The 22500-nt window shown below is 46.9% G+C and overlaps 2 protein-coding genes across 7 annotated transcripts in view; one reads left to right on the top strand and one right to left on the bottom strand.

Moving 5' to 3' along the window:
• The window catches only part of ERGIC1 (endoplasmic reticulum-golgi intermediate compartment 1), a 135683-nt gene that overhangs the window by 15599 nt on the left and 97584 nt on the right, over nucleotides 1–22500 (top strand). The gene's annotated exons all lie outside the window — the stretch shown is intronic.
• Nucleotides 16002–21724, bottom strand: DUSP1 (dual specificity phosphatase 1). The gene is made up of 4 exons (XM_085874154.1): nucleotides 21102–21724; nucleotides 20642–20757; nucleotides 19135–19354; nucleotides 16002–17779 (listed from the first exon to the last, which is right to left on the bottom strand). The coding sequence occupies exons 1-4, from the start codon at nucleotides 21574–21576 to the stop codon at nucleotides 17511–17513; spliced, it is 1080 nt and encodes a 359-aa protein (XP_085730280.1). The 5' UTR covers nucleotides 21577–21724; the 3' UTR covers nucleotides 16002–17510.

Genomic DNA, 22500 nt, shown 5'->3' with positions numbered 1-22500 from the left:
AAGAAAGCAGTTAGCAGGGAGCCAGGCTGCCCGCATGCAGTCTCTGGCTCAAACAATGCAGGTGACAGGGAACGTGGCTGGCTGCTCACACGCAGTCCAAGGCCTTCCCTTTTGAACTGAACTCAGTGAACCACAACGGTGCTTGGGCTGCACAACGCAGTCTCCGTGCCAGCTCAAGTGGCACACGCAATGAGCACAACGAATGGATGCATGAACGCAAACACGGTGCACGGGCCGCCACTGCAGGCCCGTGTTGTAGCTGCCAACAGGGCAGTTCTTGCAGCTTGCAAACTGTTGCCTTGAGGATCCTGGCGCACATGGAAATGAACAGGGGGGGCAAAGCAAAAATTGAACGGGGCTGGTGAACGTGGGCAGTGGGCATGGCATGGCAAAGGTGAGCAGGCAAACACAGCCCGCAGAAGAAGGCCGCTGCAGGCAAACATAGCGGGCAGATGAACTGGCCGGCACAGGCCTTGAAGTACCACAGCTGCAGACGAAGTGGCCGGCACAGGCCTTGCAGCAACACAACAGCTGCCGATCAAGTGGGCCGGCACAGGCCTTGAAGTAACACAGCCAGCAGATGAAGCTGGCCAGCCTTTGCCGTTCAGTGGAGGTTGGTGGAGGGAGTGCGGTGGTGCTGGCCACTTGGAAGGCGGGCTCGGACCTACCTACCTGTCTCCCTCCCAACCTATCGCCTTTGCCTGTCACTGTACATACCCACTCCCTTAATTTGTGAAAAACCAATTTAGCCCCCTTAATTTTTTTGTTTTTTTTATTTTTACTTCCCCACTATAAATCGTCCCCTAACCCCCTTTATCGTCCTTGTTCGGCTAACCTATTCTGTCACCTAGCCTACTCCCAACCCCTACGTTCCCTTCCCGGAGGGGAACAAGGGAGAGCTAACGTCCTGTGTCGAGGCCCAATTCAAGCCTCAGAATGGCCTCCCCAGAGTTCGGCGATCTTAACACCAAGTGGGTCCAGCGGCCCACAACGACAGCGAGGGAATGGATGGTGCGGAGGGGTACATCTCCTAATCTACCCTAACCATTAACTCTTAAACTACCCCGGGGCTTTCAACAAGCGCCTCTCGCTTAAACTATTGGTTCTATAAACCCAGATTCCCGTCGCCTGTGTTGGTGTCCTCACAATTTCGGGCCTCGCCCCCCAATTTTCTCTCCGTGCCCTCACACGGTCTCCTGGCTGGGACACGTGGCTCCCTTTGGCAGGCACGACCCTCTGCCGAATCTCCCGCTATGGCACCCCCGGGCACTACACTGCCTCCGAGCCTACCAGCTCCCTAACACCGGGGAGTGCCCCCATGGCACCTCCCCTGAAACGCACACGTGGCAGGCCGGCCTCCCGGGCCCCTTTCCGAGGGTCACCCGTGCCCACAACACTGCCCACGCGGCCAATGGCGCTCCGGGCCCCCGCACCAAGCAGGCGCACCCGTGCCCACGACTCTATCCCGGCCCCCCATGGGCCCATGGCCTACCGCGGCCGACTAGCCTGGTGCCCGGGGTACCCACTCAGCGATACTCACCTTTCGCAGCCACGCTCCCAAGCCCGTCAACAGGGCTCCTGCACCCCTCCAAATGGGTCTCGAGCCTACTTTCCCACCAACAACAAAACGACCTCCATTTTTCAATTTGACTAACCCAGCTAACTCACTCTACACTGACCCCGGGGTCCCTTGGGCGGGAGTCACTCCTCCCCCCAATCACTCATCGCACCATGCATTCCCCATTCGCTCCACACACACAGACCCGCTGGCCTCACTCACTCAACATGTACACGTACTCTCCTCACAACCCACAACTCTTCAACACACACACCGCTGAACTCTGCCATCCTCCTAACTACATCCCCTAACTAACTCGTGCTCCCACGTCGTCCCTTAAACGACAGCACGTTCCTTTTAACCTACGTAGCTAAACTACGTCCCCTCTACACATCCACAAGTCTGTCTCTGTCTCCAAATCATAAATTCATTTTATTTCCCAACCTAAAGCTCACTAAAACCCTCTACCTAATCCATTCCACGGACTCCATGAGGACTTACCCCTGCCCCATGGAGTCGGTCTAACTAAGCTAACCCTTCCCCCTAACTAGTTTTCCATCCTGTGCCCAGGCAAGGGGGTCTTCCACCCCTTGCCCAGGAATCCTGTGTACCCGAAAGTGAGGCTTGCTTTTTTTTTTTCTTTTTTTTTTTTCTTTTTCCTTTTCATGCGCAGCACCTGCGCGGCAACTCAGAGCTCGCGCACTTTGCACCTTGCAACTGCCCGTGACGTCATGCAGCTGCACGTGTTCCTCGTCCCTCCTTGGACGGTATCATCCGGCCGGGATACCCCTCCTGCCGGATTCCAACCACACGTGCAGCCATGACGTCACCGTGCGCATAAAAAAAAACACAAGCCCCACGTCTAGAGGGGTTCCCCACGCGAACACATGTGCTTTGCCCGTTGGAGCTTAACACACACGATCGCGTGGAGAACCCGTCCAGTCCAAATCCATTTACCTGCCTAAACTTTGTCCGTCCGCGGGATCGGCAAATCCACCGCTGGCGTTTCCGGACCGGGACTTCACTCTCGCAAGCGAGCACGTGGTGGTCTCGTGCGTTGCACAGCACGAACCTCGTGCTCGCGGCTGGGTGAACCCGGCACGGTCCCCGAAACAACTACAGCCGCTACTCGGCTTTCGTTTCTCCCATGTCGCCGTCTCCGTCTCCATTCAACCCACGCACACCTGCGTGTTACGACGCACACAGTCCACTCCATCACATTCACACCGGGAGACGCGGCTGCGTGCTCACGCATGCCAACCGACATCTCCCTCTCATACCGCTCTCTCACACACACGGTCTCCCTTGCATACGGCCGTTCACTCACGTTTGCCATTTTCCTCACACAAACCATACCACTTACACACGCGGGGGCACTCGCCCGCGGTGCCTCACTCATACAGGCCGTTTCACTCACACACACGGCCTCACTCACACACGGTGCCTCATCCACACACGGCGTGCTGGGAAGCACGTACTCCGGCACCATCGCCACCACACCACTCACACACGGGGTCGCTTCCACACACGGGGACGCACTCACACCTTGCACCACACACACAGGGACAACCACACTGGGGATTCGTGTCCCCACAAGGGTCTCCGGGGCCTCTATACCCCCCAAGCTCTCCAAGCACCCGTTCGCAGCACTCCTCCCCTCAACCTCGCAAAGCACGACCGAACCCACCTGGTCATGACTCGCCTCAAGGGGGCATACTCCCTCCCCTCGTTCCTGGAGGAGGCCATCCAGGTGCTCGCACTGGGTCTCCACACGCTCCGCGAGCTCACCCCCTTTATCCTCCACTACCTCCGTGTGTGTGTGTGCGTCACTTACCCCGTCCAATTCACCCTCTATCTCCCGTGTCTCAACTATTATTATTTCCTTTGTCGTCACCTCGTGTCTCGTCTCACACGTTTTGGTCTCCCCATTTAATTTTTCCCTTTTGGTCACCGTCGATTCCTCTGTCACGACCCTCGCCCAACACGCCCCTGAATTATTTTTTCACCCGCCTCCACCGCCGGCCTGTCAGCCGTTGCACCCCCTTCCAGCTCGTTTGCTCCCACACGTGGAGTCGCCATTCCCAGCTCCCTGGTCACGGCCTTCATGCCCGCCTGCAGGCATCGGCCCATGTTCTGCGTCTCACCCCGTAGTTCTTTCATTTCCTCCTTCATGTTTGTTTCCATTCCGTTCATTTGTTGTGTATTCGCATCCATCTTTTCGTTCATTTGTTGTGTATTCGCATCCATCGTCGTTTTCACTTCATTCATTTGCTTGTTCATGTCTTTCATTTCGTTTTTCATTTCATTTGTATTTGTATCCATCTTTTCTGTCATTGCCGCCAGCATGGCGCATAGCTGGGCCATGTCGGATGCACTCAGCTGAGCCGTTTCGGCAAGGGTTGGGGAAGGGTTTTGGTGGAGAGGGGGGGGAAGGTGTCATACACCGCGGCCGCTGCCGCACTCACCTCGGGCCCTGGGTTCAGTTGGGCGAGTCCGTGTTCCTGCACAATCAACATTTCCTGCTCGGGGATTCCATCCTGGACCATGGACTCTACATTATTACACATATACATTTCTAATACCCCCGGCTCCCGCTCGCCTTGAGACGCCATCTTGCTTCTCGTGAATGGTTAATTTGCTCGCTCGTAATTTGGAGGGAATCGGGGGTCGCTTCTCTCACCCCTGGACCGATTCCCGTGAATTTCGCTGGAGACAGGAGAGCCTGTTGTCCCGCTCTCCAATACCAGTGCCGCGAGGAGGGCGATGAATTTGTATCGCACGACCTGACACCAGTGTTGCGGTCTTCGCGCCCGCCGGCGTGCGACCGGCCACGTAACTCGAATCGCGGCACGTCGCCCACCGGACGGACAATCCAGTCGTGACCCTCTCGGACTAACGCCGGGAACCAGTCACGGGTGGACCTTTCGGTCTCACCGCGATCGAGCCAATCAGCCCCCGCGTGGGATAGGGTTGCTCGCCAAATTCGAACTACCTAAGTACCCACGCGGAGGGTAGACCAGGCGATCACACCTCGCCGCAGGTCGACTTCGGACACGGGCCACTTAAGCGACCCGTTCCGTCTATCAGAATAACCGAGCGGTGTTATCGTCGACCTCGACGGTTCGATTAATTATCGGGCGTATTCAGCCCACTACCAACCCTTTACGTGAAGCAAGATGGGGATTCAATGGAGGAAAAGACGAAGCGAAGCGGGAGAACAGTTCAACAATAAAGCACATTTATTCTCGGCACACGGGAAGCACACAAATACAATTCCACCAAATGCACACAAAAAAAGAAAACACAATTCCATTTACACAAAAAGCAAACATAAAAGTGAAAACACAGTGCAGAGCTAATACCGACTACCGAGCACACGGCAACACTTATACAATTCTACTTCACAGACGGCGCCGACAACACATACCCAAAACCAAGGAAAAGAAATACCCTCAAGAATGAGGTAGGCCTGGGGCCGAGACCTGGTCGGGCCTACCCGTCTGGTGATGAGACGCGGAGCGGCGATGGCCCCGCAACCCGCGGGCCTCGTGGACAGTGCCTGGCAGGGGGGTGGGAACGGGGCCCCCTTGGTCGCACTATCTCAGCGCGGGGGGAAAACAGGAGGGGGTTGCTGATGCTCGGGGTATAGAGGATCTTTATTATATGCGACGAGCGTCTCCACCTCGGCCAGGTCGCGCTGCCGGCCTCCCTCGGGCGCGCAGCTCCTTGCACGACGCGAGCACCCTTCGTCCGACTCGCCGCCTCTCCACAGCTCGTCCCCTCCGTTCCGACTTCAACGCACTCGACGAGCAGCTCCACCGCCCGCGAAGTCTTGACTCTCTGTTCCGACTCCTTCGCCTCGTTCCGACTCCTTCGCCTCCGTTCTGCTGACTCTTTCGCTCCGACTTTTACGACTCCTTTGACTGACGAACACCGTCCTTTTTATCCCCCCGTAACTTCGCCTTTGACCCCCTCCCTTTGACCTTTCACCCCGCTCCCCATTGGCCCGAGAAAAAGTGGGCGTGAAGGCTTTTTGATCCACAAATTTGCATATATCGATCGCCCTGGGGGCGGGGCCAATTCGCCCCTCGCTCACCGATTGGACGGCAAAAAGTGGGCGTGTGTCGTTTTGGATCCGTTTTTGAAGCAGAAAATCCGTGATTTTGTACACGCTGTTCAACGTGCGCCCTACACGAGTCCAGCATCGGTGCCCATGAGTGGCGCGAGATGACGGTGATGCGATGGTGGCGAGTTGCGACGGTAAAGGTCATGGCGGTTGTGGTGAAGCGGCGTTGTGGTTGGTGGTTGTTGTTGTGGTTGTGATGGTGGCGATTGGTCCAAAATAAAGATAGTAAAAGAAAAACGGCTATCCTAAAGAGTCGCAGCACGTATAAATGACATGTATTCCCACTAGACAACGGGTTTGGGCCTAACTACACATGCACTTACCGAGATACCTCACCTAAGGGACCTGAATGGTGGTTTGCGAATCTGGTAACCACAACACTATATATATATATATATGTATATAGGTATATATATATATATGTGTGTATATATATATATATATATATATATATATGTATATAGGTATATATATATATATGTATATATGTATATATATGTATATATGTATATATATATATATATATGTATATATATATATATATATATATATATATATATATATATATATATATATATATATTGTTGCAGGCCGGGTGTCGGGTGAGAAGACCACTAGGTGGGGGAAGCTATCTCGGCTCCCACCAGACTCCCCGGAATTGAAGGCCATCGCACACGGATAATTCCGTGACGTGGCGGGTCGCTTAACCGACTGTGGACGCCAATACCTCAACCGTGTGACCTAGGGTCCTCCCGTCTATGGGTTAATCGGGTTACCTAATTAAGCACGTCATTTAATTACCGGGGAACACGCCCTCGGTACGCCTTGTCCGAACTGGATCACTCTACCGGACCGGATCACTTTACCAGATAGGATGCAGCCGAGCGACACTGCCAAGGACGTATCAGCTAAAAGGAAGGGATTGTTGGGAATAAAGTCCCGGCTAAGCTAGGATTTGGACCATGCTGGATCAATGGAAGAAAAGACAAAAACGAGCAGGGAACATTCCTAATAATGATTTATTAACAATGGGCAAGGAATGGTATGTGGCATGATCAAGATTTATTGGGGTGTGCTGTGCAAAGATAGGGGTAGGGTGGGGGGGAGGGGGAGGTGTGGTGCAGCAAATAAACAAGCAACTTACAAAAGCAGACACAGAGCGGACTTAACTCGAAAATAATAACAATAATGATAATAATAATAAGTGTGACAGAAAACACAGGACAGAATAGCCAATTATATAACAGCGCGATGTCGCCGTGCTGTAATAACAATAACGATCTTCTGCAGTCTTACTAAAACAGACAGGCGCCAGCGCGCGCACACACACACACACACACACACACACACACACACACACACACACACACACACACACACACACACACACACACACACACACACACACACACACACACACACACACACACACACACACACACACACACACACACACACCTCACAGCGAAGGTGCATGTGGCTCAGATTTACCTCAGGAATAATCAGACAAAAAGAACAGTTGGGACGAAATGAAGAAAAAATGATATAAGCAAGCCTAGCTATGAGATAATTGCAACGCACTCCCTAGTTGTCCCGCTAGACAAAAGAAAAGGGACTATCTCTACGTATATTAATGGAATAACTGTCTTGGGACCACTGTCTGATGGATGCATGTGGTTTCGAGAACCGCAACAATTTCTATATATATTTGTGTGTGTGTATGTATATATGTGTATACACACACACACACACACACACACACACACACACACACACACACACACACACACACACACACACACACACACACACACACACACACACACACATAAATAATCTATATATCTGTGTGTGTATGTGTATGTATATGTATGTATGTATATATATATATATATATATATATATATATATATATATATATATATATATATATATATATATATATATATATGTGTGTGTGTATGTTGTGTGTTGTTCTTTCGGCTGCTCCCGTTAGGGGTCGCCACAGCGGATCATCCATTATGATCCGCATACTGATTTGGCACAGGTTTTACGCCGGATGCCCTTCCTGACGCAACCCTGGTCGCCTCTTACGACACAGGGAATAAGGATTGGGTTTCGCCATGATTCTGGGCTGCCCTACACCCTCTCATAGCGCGGCCCAGCGCAGAGCACCCGTCCTCAAGCGATCCTCCAACCCAAGCCTCCGAGTAGCCAAATTACAGGCGCATGCCACTACGCCCGGTGTATGTATGTATGTATATATATATATATATATATATATATATATATATATATATATATATATATTTATTTATTTAGTCACTATGCTGGCGGTCCAGGTTAATCCCCCCCGACCCAATTTGTGGTGATGTGCGGTTAACACTGCCAGCCCGGACGGTTGAGCGGTTTTTCCTTATCTTATTAGGAGGCAGACACTTTGACCCTCGGAGATTATCATGTGCGTGGGAATGGCATGGGGGCAATGGCAGTACGATGGGGGCACAGAAATGGATGCACAGCACAGGGGAGTTTATACTCGAACCCCACATCAAATGCACTGACAGCCACTTAAAATGAATACATTTAATGAAAATGGACAAATATTTACAAAGGACAAAAATCAGAATATAACAAAAGGTGACGTGAATTAAAGTCTAAGTTGAGGCGCCTCTACACACAGCCGTAAATACAGACAAGGGGAAAACCAAACAAAAGCAAATCAAAGCAAATCCACCCTTTATTCTGGCACTTAGCTTGGCCTAGAGATGGTGTTTGTGGAACTTGGAATCGAGGCGCTTGTATTTGCACATTTCGACGCTTGCAAAATGGCACCAAGTTTCTCTCTCACAACGGGAACATTTGTCAGGCAATTCTTGAGCGGTATTCAACACCAAGGCCCAGAGAGCCCATGCAGCTGCTTCATCTATCGCGCCTGCTGATACATTCTTTGCAGAATGGTGCCATCCCCTTTGGTGACATACACACGAGGCCTCCAGGCCCGGTCCACGTGAACAGCCAAGAGTCGATGGCCAACGTCTTGCTCAATATGCGAGCCAAGTCGCCTCAGCACAAATGCGAAAATCGTGACGTCTTCTTCATGCGTCGAAGGAAAGCCAGCCGTAAAGCTGTTCTTACATGCCATCTCCTAGCTACATTCTCTCTCGACCGCATGCATCCCTCCTGATCTCTCAACTCTGACTCACTTCACCCCAAACCCCCGTCTCCTCCTCCGGGGCGTGGCTTGCTCGCACGATACCCAGGAAGGCGTGGCCTCCACCCACTCGACACGTTTGGTTATTTTCTGACTTCACGCCCATCAATCATCAGCCTCGGGGGCATGATTTCGCCATACGTCATCCTTGGAGGTGGGGCTTCTGCCTGCTCAGCACGTTTGGCTTGCCTGTAGATGCAAAAACGTAGGAACAGGTTACAGGGGGGCAATCACATACTGTGGGAACTTATTCTTAATCCCTATCTAATTAACACTGCATAACCCCCCGTGTGGTGACACGTAACACTTAAGCTCACAGTTTCCCTACTTAATTACATCGAGATGTCTCCTACATGCCCACGGACCAAACAACTCTGTTCAATCCTAACTTCTCTATTAAATTCCTCCATCTACCCCCACAACCATAACACAATATACATATATAGTGTTACAGATTTTAGAATCCGGTCTGATGAATGCATGTACACATCCAGGTCCTCAGACAGTTATTTCCTAAAATGCATGTTCAGATTAGCCCCATCCCCATGTCTAATGTGATCTTAAATGTGATGTGTTGAGAAGGGTAAAGGATAGATCCCCTCTCTTATGGGAAGCTTTTTTCTTTACGACAGGCACGTTTACACACATTTCTTTCATGAGCTCTGAAGCCCGCCCTCGTTTTTCCTCGGCAACATTTCTTTCACGAGCTCTGAAGCCCGCCCTCATTTTTCCTCAGCAACATTTCTTTTGTGAGCTCCGATGCCTGCCTTTTTTGAGAGCGCACGGGTTGTCATGGTAACCATTCCCCGGTGTGGCAAGGTGAGCTTGGGGCGGACAGCACCCCATGGAGACGGCCCGGGGATATAAAAAACGAGTGAGAGAAAGCATGAGGAGAGACGTTCTGTGAGGAGAGACGTTCTGTAATATAAAACGAGCAAAAGAGGGACGTTCTGAGAGGGAGAGATGTTCTGTAAGGAGGGACATTCTGTGAGGAGAGACCTTCTGTGAGGAGAGACGTTCTGAGATATAAAAAAATGACAAAAGAGGGACGTTCAGTGAGGAGAGGAAAAGCGAAAGGAGCGAGGAAAAAGCAAAGGGTGAGAGAAGCGACCAAGAAGCGGGTGTCTGACCAGCACCGACAAGACAATTGTCCTTCCCAGTGCTTCAACAAGCGAGCGTGTGGTACGCGTGTGGGTGTGAGCAGCGCCGCCAACAAGTGGGGCACGGGTCGATCACCAACAACACCAGGGTCTAAACCCACAACGGACGATCTCGGTGCCCTCCAGACTTCAACTGGCGTTCAAGGCTGCCCCGCGAGAGGATGCACGGCAAAGATGGGTGCTGGCGACGGATGTGACACGCACGCACGCATTTTCAGGACGTTTTCACTTCACGGAAGACTTTCTGGTGAGCGAGACGATTCTCCCCCTCCCCTCCCCCTGAATGATCTGCTGGGTCCCCTTATCTGTGTTTAGCTGTAAGTCAACCCCCGATAAGCATCTGCTCTTTGTCTCTTTCCTGGCATTTTGATTGATTTTGCTTTGAAATTCATTCTTTATTTACCTCAGCAAATAAAAGGTTCTTTTTATTTATTAATTTTATTATTAATAAATTATTTGTCGATTTTTCAACCTGTTCGTGTTTGTCCTTTCCTTCTATTGGTCTAGCATTATTCGAACCGAGATCGACTGGGAGGTAATTACCACAGATTTGACCAAAAAAATCCAGCGGTTAAAGCGCTCGGCCACCCTAATTAAAATCTCATCAGATAATATTGGTGCTTTGCCGAGGGTGCGCTCCCCGCTCAGGTAACCACGTGACCTCTAGTTAAATGGAATTAATTAGACGGCGGACACTGGAACTCGTGGTTGACTGGGTGGCGTTCGTGGTTTTAAAACAACCCACCATACCACAACGTTAATTGTGAGCGGTGGCCCCAGGTCCAGCTCTACCGAGGACAACCGGGGATTATTCCCACTGAGTGACAAGCTGGTGTCTATACCCCTCACCGCAACAATATATATATATATATATATATATATATATATATATATATATATATATATATATATATATATATATTGCATGTTTTGGGGAAGGGGGGAGGAGGCAGTACACCATTGAACTGCAGACAGTGGCCTTGTAGGCTGTGAGTATGAGCAATTCTGATTTTTCAGAAATTATTTGGAATGACTGAGGATGCCCAGTTTGCAGCTGGCTTTGGAGGCTGACTTCACTATGTGGTGGACCCAAAATGCCAGGAGAGGTCATTGTCGATGGCATGAGGCCTGGTTCTACAGACTGAACCTTTTGCATTGGCTGACCATGGAATTAATAGATATTTGAGTTCATGACAGGGTGAGCCTTGAGGTTTTCCAGGGATTGAAGGACATGTTCCATCTGTCAGAGTAGCATATCATGACTTCCGGGTTGGCATTCAGTGATGCAGCTACTGTTGACATTTCAGTGATATGGGGATACTGTATATGACAAAATATGGACTCATCTGCAAAAAGAAAGACAGAGATTCCCAGAGCATTGGAGAGGTGTAGATGAGGAACAAGGCTGGGCCCAAGCCACTGCCTTGGGAACTTCACTCTTCACAAGAGAGGAGAGAGCTGTACAGATTGCTGGCAACTGCTTGATTTGTGTGAGTGAGGCAAGTCAGAAATCCATAAATGGAGGCGGCCTTCTACACCACAGACAGAGAGCTTGGCAAAGCAGGATGCGAGACTGTGTCGAGTGCCTGTATGTCCAGGGAGGTGATCCTGCCTCTTCTTTGAGATTGAGGCTCTCCAACCATTGCTTCACCAAACATGTCCATTTGGAGGTAAACATTGAATTGAGACATTCTGCCTTGTCTTTTCGGTGATGCTGTTTGAGGTGAGGGATGGGATGCAGGGCGAGTGTGCTCCAGAGACGGACCTGAACATGCTCCAAATATGCCATGATGACTGTTTAAAAAAAATAAAAAATACATCGTCTCGGCTCGTGGAAGAGCTTTTAACTTTGATGAAGTAGACTGGTTTGGAGAGTTCTTCTTTGAGACTTGTAAGGTGATGTTTTCTGGCTTGTCTCGTAGTGAGCACCTACCGAGTGAACTTAGCCCTTTGTCGGGACAGCCTTCCGTGTTGAGAAGACAACCCGTTTGAAGGGAACTGGGTTTCCAGGGGATTCAGTGTGCCAGGATCAAGACTCTCGTGACGAGAGCCTCCCGATCCCGAGCGGTCTTTCCTTATCTTATTATATCCCGATGCTCAGCATCATCAATTGGAGTCTAGTCGATGATGGATAGCATAACCGCAGGTGGGATGGGATAAACCGGTGCACGAGGGAAAGTGGGATTTTGTGAAAATATTCTGAGATGGAATCAATATAAGGTACTGTGGACATGGAGGCCCTTGAATAATTTTGTGAGATGACAGATTGCAATCCCTGGCAGTTTTTGATTGCAGTCCAAAATAAACATTTGGCTTTCTTATTTACAAGGTTAACATGTGAAATTATAATTAACGAGTTTAATACATATCTAAATATCAAGGAAACATTTGAATTCATAAGTGAATGTGGTGTAATGGTAAGAGCAATAAGTTCGTAATCTGGGAGGTCAGTGGTTCAAACCCCAAATGAGTCATACTGAAGACTTTAAAAATGGTATGTGCTTGCTTTCTTGCTTGATGCTCAGCATTTAAAAGGATTGAGTGGATTGGCAGCCATTGTGCAGGCTTGATGGGCCTAATGGCCTCTGCATCAAAATTCCTGCTGGTCGTGTCACTGTACAAAAACAAGGGGTGTTATCGGAGTGACATTAACTCAAGTAACGGCAACTTGTTTTATTTATGTGTGACTGTGTGTGTGTATTAGAGAGTGTGCTAGCACTCTCTCTGTTGGGATAGCACAGAAAAAAGACATTGGTCCCATCCGCTACATACAAAACTAAAGTTGGAGAATCTTCTCTAAAAAGTTGCTTGGGCTCCATATGAGAGCCCACCTGGTCTGTTTAGCTGATTGTCCAGGCAGGGATCACTTTTCAATACTCCAGGCCATGGAAAAAGCAAAATAAGCAAAAAATCTGAGATCGGTCAAAACCAGCAATTGTTCTTCTCATTAATAATAATCAATCATAATGATTATCATCATCCGGCATATTTCCGAGCTGCCTCTCTCAATGGCAATGATTCCGGTACCATCGGACAGAGCTTTACTTGGTGCAGCATCGTTTGCTATTGTAATTTTAATAGCTTGAAAGGATTGCACGGAAAGTACACAAAACGGCATACCTTTGTGAATGGATGGGAAAGGATCAGAGGGGTGGGCGGGACTACAACTGTCAATCAGCCTGATTGATTGGGGGGGTGGGGGGGCTGCTAGACACATTTGCCCAATCAGACGGAAATGGGTGTGGTTGACGGTGGAATATTATCAGGAAGTCGGTGACAACCACCCACACATATTTCTTTGAAGTACGTACTATATAGAATGTTAGATCGTCTAAAAAGTATGTATATACTGTACCGTATACATATGTACATATATACATACAGATATTTCCAGAAAAGTAAATAAACAAACAAATTTCTTTTTTTTTAATGTAAAAGGATGTTGGGATGCTTCTCAAATGTATGTAAACAACGTAGGGATGGTCACAATAAATGATTATGTGAAACCATATTTCTTTGGATATAATGCTTGTCCCGGCACAGGACTGTGTGTGTGTGTGTGTTCGATATAACTTAGTCTTTTATCGGGACAACCATCATTTAAAGAAAGATGTAGGGATAGTCTCACATCATCATTTCTTGTGACCATCCCGACCATGTTTACATACTTTTTGGAGAAACATCCCAGCAACATTTTGCATTTTAAAAAAAAGTTTTTATTACTTGTTATATAATATGAGAAAAAGAGAGGAATATAAGAAGAAGAAGATGTGGTAGAAGGAGTGGAGAAGAAGATCGAAGAGAGATTTCAAACCTCCCACATTGAAATCAGCGACTTGTGATTGTGTTACGTCATGGATCATCAAGTCTTTCCTCGTCAACGTGCCATGAAAACAATTTCTCGTTTACAACCAGATCCAGATAGACCCCACTTTGGCCTCTACTGAATGGTCCTTTGAATGATTAAACACACCTGATGTGACAGTGATCGATAATGACCTGTATTATGGAATAGGGTGGTACTCTGTATGGAGGGATGATTTGGGGAAAATAATGGCTGCTTATTCAAATGTGTGTACAATGATACACTCATAAACTACTATAGCGTGAAGTCATAAGCATTTAAATGCCATAACTTTTATTCTTCAGCATTTTCTGAACTCCCAAAACTTACAAAGATACCAGAATACATCGCTAAAGTACCATAATGAGAGATCACTAAAATACCAATTTGTTCTTCTTCTGCTTCTCGCCCTCTAAAAACAATATAAAACTGTAGGCCAACCTACCTCAATAAATGCTGAAGCCATGATGGTGATTCCAACATGAGGAAGTTCCTTTGTCTCTGGGCTAGTGCACACAACCCAAATTTTTTAAAGTATAATTTTAAAATTAATTAAAAAAAAAACATTAATCGTTTTATTTGGAAAATAAATTGAACCAGGCCAGGATCGTGTGAGGGGGTAATATGGACAGTACCATTGCAAAAGCAATGCATATCCAAACCATCCCCCAAATCAACTAAATTTAGTATAAAAACAATTTCATAACATAGATGGATTTAATCCATATCGAAGTAACAAAGTATATATATATATAACATTAAGCATCTTATTACTTTTTTTTTAAAACGATATATAATCGCATCATTTCACAAATATGGTAATCCACATACCGGACTGAACCAAAAGCGAGAATTGAGGAGGAGGACTTGGGGTAGAATGCACCATAAGCCAAATTTAATTACATACATGGATTTATTATATACCAAAATAACAAAATACATGAAACATAAAGCATTTTATTACTTGAGAAATTGCAGAAACAAGAAAAGAAAACATTTTTTAAAAATGTAAAAACATAAAGGGTTGAAATCTCCAAAGAACAATCAAACAAGGTAGGAATGACACCACATCACAATGCCACAATAGGACACCACAATCCGATTCTGGTTTAGCATCATGACATCTTTTAACGTTGTTCCATCACAATCCCACAACAAAGGTAAAATGTCAAAAAATATCGTGATGCGAAAATAGAAGAGGATTGTGATTTCCTATTGTGGCATCGTAATGTGGTGCCATTCTTCATTGTTATTCTATTTCTTCATTCTTCTTCATCCATCACAATCACACAACAAAAGTAAAATGTCTAACGATGTCGTGATGGTAATCCATAAGAGGATTGTGGTGTCGTATTGTGGTATCCTAATGTGCTGTCATTCCTTTTTTGTTTGGTTGTTTTTTTTTTTGAAATTTCATCCCTCTATGTTTTAACTTTGTTTTTTCCTTGTCAAATATAAGGGCCGAGCGTGGGTCGGAAAGGGAACATTAAATGACCTTTTGGACATGAAGGCATCCCTCGAGTGATGCTCGCTTCATGCGCCGTCCCGTGAGATCCCGCCACGATCGATCCACCTGAAATTTTCATTTATACTGCTTGGAGTTTTTATCCTTTATTTTGAAACCACACTGAGTGGAAATATTCCTAATCGGTTGATGTGCATCACACTTTCACATATCAAGCTGTCGCTGTGTGTGTTTCTGAATTCCCACTGATCAAAATCCGGTTGAAACTGCCACTTGTATGTCGTGACAAACTGAACTCATCAGCTGGCATTTTTGCGTCACATGACCTGTGTGTGTGCTTCTTTCACGATAAGTCATATATATATATATATATTCTGAGACACCTCTAATGTAAGCATGTTATAAATATGCTTCAGAAACCCCTACAGTGAATCTAATTCCACCATGAGACTTACAACATACTTGTACCTATAAAGTCATGTTTTGCATCTATTTCATTTTATTAAATCAACTTGCCAGTCATCCCGTGACTATGAGCCCGAACTATGCCCTGCCCCACCCACTGATTGCTCTGTGTAGTACAAGTAACCCACGGATCACGTTAAGCTTACAGAGAAAGGCAATGTGGTTCAAATTTTCCTTCCACCATGGTTTATTGAAGAGTGCGTGTTCTTCACACATAACACATCAAAATCAGAAGAGCAATGCGTACAAGTACAGACAAGTTCTGTAAACCTTCAAGTATATCAAATGCGCTAAGAAACAGCGGTTCAAGTGAATCCCTTTTAAAAAATGACACATTACGTAAAGACAGCCGGATAGGAAACTCATACGACAGGACGTTTCTGGTCGAAAGACTGCTTTGAATGCATCATTTGTGGTGGCCAGGACCCCCAATATCTGGCAGGCATCAGGAGGAAGCTGGTTCGCCATCTGTTGTTGGTCGAACATAGACAAAACTCACAAGTTCTGATCCTGATTAAGCCAGGCAATTGCGAGTGAGTACATGACACTCCAGAAAGTGATTAAAAGACCCTATATAGTATGCCTCGGTGGCTGGGTTTATCGGTGCCCATGATAAGCTCTTTACCAATACGAAATCGACCTTTACATCAGAAAATGATTAATCGAATCGTGAACAAATAGGCACCGAGATCTTTTCGACCTATCACCGCAGGCCTTATAAAGAGCCAACCACCAACCAGGACTTGCCGATGAAACCTGAGAAATCAAATCACAAGACAGCAACAAACAGGTCAAAACAGCAACTTCAGAAAGAGGTATGGTAGCAAAACATTATTGCTATATGCTGGTACCTTATCCATTGAGTAATTTGATTGGAACATAGTAAGCGACAAGAACTTCCATTTTGGTGAAAAAAGACGAAATAGACAAAAAGTTGAATCTACAGTGAAATGAACAAAAAATAATATCAGTGCCTGATGGATTGGTATTCAATAGTCCGGTTAAATCGATCGCAACTCAGAAACTCCTCCTGCTTTAGTCAGAAGATAGTTGTTGGAACTTGGAGAAGCTCAGTAGATTGCACCATCTTCAGTCGAGTCACACATCAGCACAAGGTCAAAACGAACGAACCCATCACACCTTTATGCTTGCATGTTGGTGGATGGAACATGGCTCAACAACCCTCCCCCTTCCTCACCCACACGAGGAGGCCCAGGTGACGCAAGTCTCGCATGATGGAGACAGTTAATAATCGATTGATAAAGACCAGGACGTAAGGAATCTTACCCGGTTCAGTTTCATGATAGGAAAACATTGGCCACCATGAAGTATTGCAAGTTTGAAAATGCACAGTGATCTGGATTAAAGAAGTATGTACAGTGCTGTAAATGATTCTTTTCATTAATGCCCTTGTACTGGACCGGTAATAATACAATAATAAATATATTGCACACAAAATATTGGGAAATATACTGTGCTTCCAAATTGAGCAGATGGAATTCTACTGAGAAAAAAAACAAAATGCTCTTTTCTCAAACTTTTGTCCACAGGTTTCGCTTATTAAGTCCCACCGTAAACCACATCTGTAATTATGATGTCCTTGAGGAACAGACAGACAATGCCAGCTTGCTGCCGTGCCTCAAACCCAAGAGCCGATGAAAGGGCGAAATACGAGGAGCTATTCTGTGGGGATGTCTGTGGGCGGCAAGACTTCCGGCTGAGACCGGGATGAGTCAGGAGACAGGATCTGAGCCTCGAAGCTTTGCAGCTGTCCCAGGAAGTTAAAGTTGGGAGAAATGACGCTCCGTCGTTCCCGGATGTAGTCGAAAGCCTCATCGAGACGCAAACTCTGCGTTTTCATGAGGTATGCGAGGCAGATTGTGGCAGAACGTGAGATTCCAGCATGGCAGTGCACAAACACGCGTCCACCACTCTGGCGCACAGAGTCTGCAAATGAAGCGGGGCATGGATGTTGGATGGAGAGATGGGGAAATTGGTTAGCAAGGTTTTTCCACCCAACAATCCTGGTTGTGTTTTTGTTAGGTCGTACTTCAAAATCAGGAGGTTCCTTTCTGTAAAGTAGGCCAATGCCAAGATAATCATTACTGAGCACAAGGTTACACCAAAAAAGCATGCCACAGATATTGGAAAACCACCAAATGTTGAGGATCACCAAGATGGTGAAGTCTATGGATATTTCGAGAAAGGGAACGTGTTCACAAGAAAGTAGTAAACATGCAGGTTACAGGTAAAGGTTTGAAAACCTGAACAAAAGCAAAATCACTGCCTTTTGACACAGAGCACGGCACCGAAGCTTTCGTTATCAAAACTTAACAGGATGTGTATCACGAGTACTACTCACAAATAAATAAATATCAACATGATTTAATCGAGTTGAACTCAAAACCCTCAGCTCAAGGAGAGTTGCATATACCACTGGGGCTATCCTAAACCCTACGGAAAAAGGCGAAAACAAGTGGGTGGGTGAAATAAGCAACCACAGACCTCAGAAATGCCAAGCCTCATCGTGACATTCCACAAACAGTAATCAGTCGTAAGACTGCGCATATAGCTCGGGGCCTTCAAAGCATCAGCGGTTTAATACGTGTGCAACCCGGCCACGGCCTGATGGATCGGTTAGGCATGCCGTTGTCGCTGACTATATCAAGGAACAAATTCTTCCCCCTCCTTTGATCTGTCGAAGACTGTCAGGGTCATGACTGTGTTGGGAAAGTACCACGGTCAAAAATGTCCATCTGTCCGTTAATAGATGTGCGGGACTAACAATGTGCATACTCACTAGCAGGTTCACATGACCACACCTACCCCTCAAGCTCACGTGGCATAGCAGGTCAAAACCCGTGAAAGCATGGTGACTCAGCTTCAAAGCATCACGTATATTACTCGAACAACTGATACCAACAGAACCGCATTCAAACTACCCCGAGTCAAATGTTTTTGTTCAGCCGAGCTTGGGATGGATGATGCTCCAAAGTAGAAATACTTTTTCTTCTTCAGCACCGTTTTAGCTTTTGACTCTAAATATCCCAAATATCATTTCCTTCTTTCCTTCAACATCTGAACATTTTGTTGGACTGATTCGTGCAACCATCGCAGTACTTAGCTTACGACATTGGAATCTCAGGTTAAAATCCCATGGATCACACCAATTTGTCCACGGTTATACAATGCCATTGCAATTCAGGGAAAAAGTACACCAATGTCTCCAAATGTCCATGCTCGTCCCATGAGTGATGCATGAATTACTCAGAGCATGATAACTAATAAAAATATTAACTCACCAATGAAGTCGATGGCTTCCAAAAACCAGGCACCAATGTCAGCTTTCTGATTGTCTTCCACGGGAATAGACTTGTAAGTGAAAAGACCCTCAAAGTGGTTGGGAAGGTCAGAGGAGACGTTTAACAGCGCAGTGATTCCAAGCGAGTCGAGTGCTTCGCGCCGGGCCGCGTGCATTGCATTCCCCAGGTAGAGAAAAGGCAAGATCTCGACCGGTCCACCCTGTAAGAGAACACCCGAGTTCACATCTAAAACTAGAGGGGGAGCACTCGGTAGAGTGCAAAACCTCCGCCGCCAATACTGCTCGGTCACTCAAGTGAACCTGATATCCTATTCATTCAATTTAACGTCAACAGTGCTCACAGAGTTATAGTTTGCAACTTTCCCTTTTACTTTTAACTTTTACATACTCAATTCATTCGTCATAACTAGATTCCTTGAGACAGAAATTGATTTTACGTGGGTATATCCACCTGAAGTTCCAAAATCAGCCGCAATTATAATTTTAGCATGTTTTTTTTTTGTTGGAAATCACTGAAAACATGTAGAAATGCAAAAAAAGAAAGAAATTTTGTTGAACAAAAAGATGAAAATTTTTTTTTTGGGGGGGGGGGGAATTTGGAAATCACTTAAAACATGTAGAAATGCAAAAAAAAAAAAATTTAAATAATTTTTCAAATTGGCCGCCATAGCGGCCATATTGGATTTTGAACCAAGTCCAAAATCTAATGGCATGATCCTTGGACCAGACCTAACCCCCCTCCCCCCCCACCAAGGTTCGTCGAAATCCGTCGAGTTTTTCCGTAATAATGTTCACAAACAAACAAACAAACAAACAGAAAGGGGTGAAAACAGTAACCTCCATCCATCTTCGATGGTGGAGGTTAACAAAGGACATTTCAAGGGACTTCAGATGAAATAAATAAATAAACAATTATTGCAATCATATAAAAGGTGGAAAGCGTACGAGTCACAAGGCGTACAAGGTAAAGGCCCCTAAATTTGGAACAGGCTGGCAGACGTGGCACAGAACAGAATGTCCACTGCCTACAACCCACAGCACCAGAACTAGGAGTCATCAGATGTGGCCTACGCCATGTCTACGCATCTTGTGGTGTCCGGAGCGACACACACACACACACACACACACACACACACACACACACACACACACACACACACACACACACACACACACACACACACACACACACACACACACACACACACACACACACACACACACACACACACACACACACACACACACACACACACACACACACACACGGTCTCCCGGATCTAACCAAGATTAGTCAAGGGCAATAGTACCACACTACTGATGGTGACGGAAGCATTACCAATGGTGACCTAAGCATTGCCATTTAGGGAAGATTACATATTTCAATTCCACAAGACAGTTTCATCGTGGGATGAAATGCTGGGGTTCAGGGATTATTGAGCTGGACAATCCCGTGTGTTCGGCAGGTAATAGCGGAGGGTCTTTACCTGTTCGCCTTTTCCGGTCGTCGTGAGACGTGTCGACGCCTTGCACGTGGTGGATAAATTAGAACTGGAATTGATGCACAGCTCTGGGAATTCTTGGCAAAACAACTCGTAACCACCTGAGAAACAAAAGGAGGAAATAGAGGGATAGTCTATGACAAAGGCAAAAAAAGATGAAGGTTGCTCAGCTGGAATGACATTCCACTCTGAAACCTCTTTAAAGACATCGAAGGGACATCTCAGGACAAGAGCAACACAACAAAATATACAATGATTTTGGAATTATTTAATATGAAAGGAGGACATTTGGCCCATCCTACTTGTGCTCTATTAACACCACGTCCATCCAATCAAACAATTTATCTGCTTACTGGGTGTGGTTTATATTATTATTATTATTATTATTATTATTATTGATAAATTATTATAAACACGATCACATACAATATGGTCATGCGCTAACCTTTGAGAAGGTACACAGGTATCCCGTGCGACTGGCCCACCAGGGACGCGGCCGCAATGGCCAGCGTGCAGTCCGGCCGCAGTGTCCCGACGTCTCGACTCCTCTCGTCCAGCAGCACCAGAGCCGAGTAAAGTCCTGCCTGGAGCCTCGCCCGAGCGTCGGCGCTGGGTACGAGCTGAGAAAGGGGTAGCAAGCCGGGACCCGGGCCGTGGTGCCTGCGCACCCGACGCCGCAGCAGAATGGGGTTCGAATGCACGTTGAGCGAGCCACGGATATGCGAAGAGCTGAACGCCAGGAAGGAACGACAGTCGAGTAGGAGACACCTGCCCAGCACGGCCGAGTCTCTGTCATGCTCTCTGCACCGCTCGCCGTTCTCGTTCGATTCTCGCAGGAGCGCATGGAGCGAATCACACTCGAGTGCACCAAGTAGGGTCAGGGCTCTCCTCGACCCGTCGCAGGTCTCCATGACCACCATCACTGCAGGTGAAGCGCACGAGCTCACGGGGCCATGCGCCGTGGTGTCGTTTCGGGTTGATCGTTGCGGACTCCGGTGAATGGTGACGCACGCCAAGGAGAACCTCGCGAGGTCTCGGTCTCAATCGAAATACTCAATGACTTCCTGCAGCTCGGTTATAAAGGCAGAGCTTGAGCGTCATCTCACCTTGTTTGGCATTAAATCCTTGTGACGTCATATTCCCGCCCCCACACGCTCCTCCCTAAAAACCGCTCGAGTAATTCAATCGGTCTCCCGATTTAATCGGTCTTAGCGCCGATTACAGAGCTTCGTGAATTGATGATGTCAGACCGAAGTGGCATTCCAACTGGGAAGTTTATTTTTCTTTAATGGGGGGGGGGGGGAACTGTCACATTACATCAAAATACAGCCGGAAAATGCCTTCTTTGCATTGAAACGACGCTCCGATGTGATGTCAGTCAAACATTCCATCCCTTTTCAAGTCGACTTCCCTGGAGTTTGCGATTTAAAAAAAAAAATCCCTGGGTGTTACAACCGAAGCCAATTATTTATCTATTAAATTGAAAACCCTGTAAAAGTTCATCTGTCATGTTTCCTATCAAAGGAGGATTTGGTGGATTCCAAATAGAGAAGTTCATTTTAAGGGAAAGTTTCACCGAACTTTCCAGAATCTAACGCCAACCCCTCGGTTTATCAGCTGTTTGGAGGGAACGACCCTACTCGCTTGGAAACTCCAAGGGACTGTGGGAAAGCCCGCACCGTGTATGCAGGCCCCGCCCCCTCCAACCCCCTCCGGCTAATTCTGAAACCCAGACTCTGAGAACATCGAAACTTCTTAAGGACAAACAAAGTATCCTGAGTGGGATTGCTCCTGAACTCCGACAAAGTGAAACAGGATTTATGTGAACATTTACTAAGTGGGAA

Source organism: Eptatretus burgeri, chromosome 1 (assembly GCF_056783735.1).
Source record: "Eptatretus burgeri isolate ZD-2024b chromosome 1, Ebu_testis_v1, whole genome shotgun sequence".
Taxonomy (NCBI): domain Eukaryota; kingdom Metazoa; phylum Chordata; class Myxini; order Myxiniformes; family Myxinidae; genus Eptatretus; species Eptatretus burgeri.
This window is presented reverse-complemented; position numbering and strand designations above follow the sequence as displayed.

Excerpts from the sequence above, each read along its gene's own strand:
- DUSP1 (XM_085874154.1), bottom strand. The coding sequence starts at position 21,576 with ATGGTGGTCATGGAGACCTGCGACGGGTCGAGGAGAGCCCTGACCCTA. Across the intron at positions 19,355-20,641 it reads CGACCGGAAAAGGCGAACAG|GGTGGACCGGTCGAGATCTT; the intron begins GTAAAGACCCTC and ends GTTCTCTTACAG. Across the intron at positions 17,780-19,134 it reads GGAAGCCATCGACTTCATTG|ACTCTGTGCGCCAGAGTGGT; the intron begins GTGAGTTAATAT and ends CTTCATTTGCAG.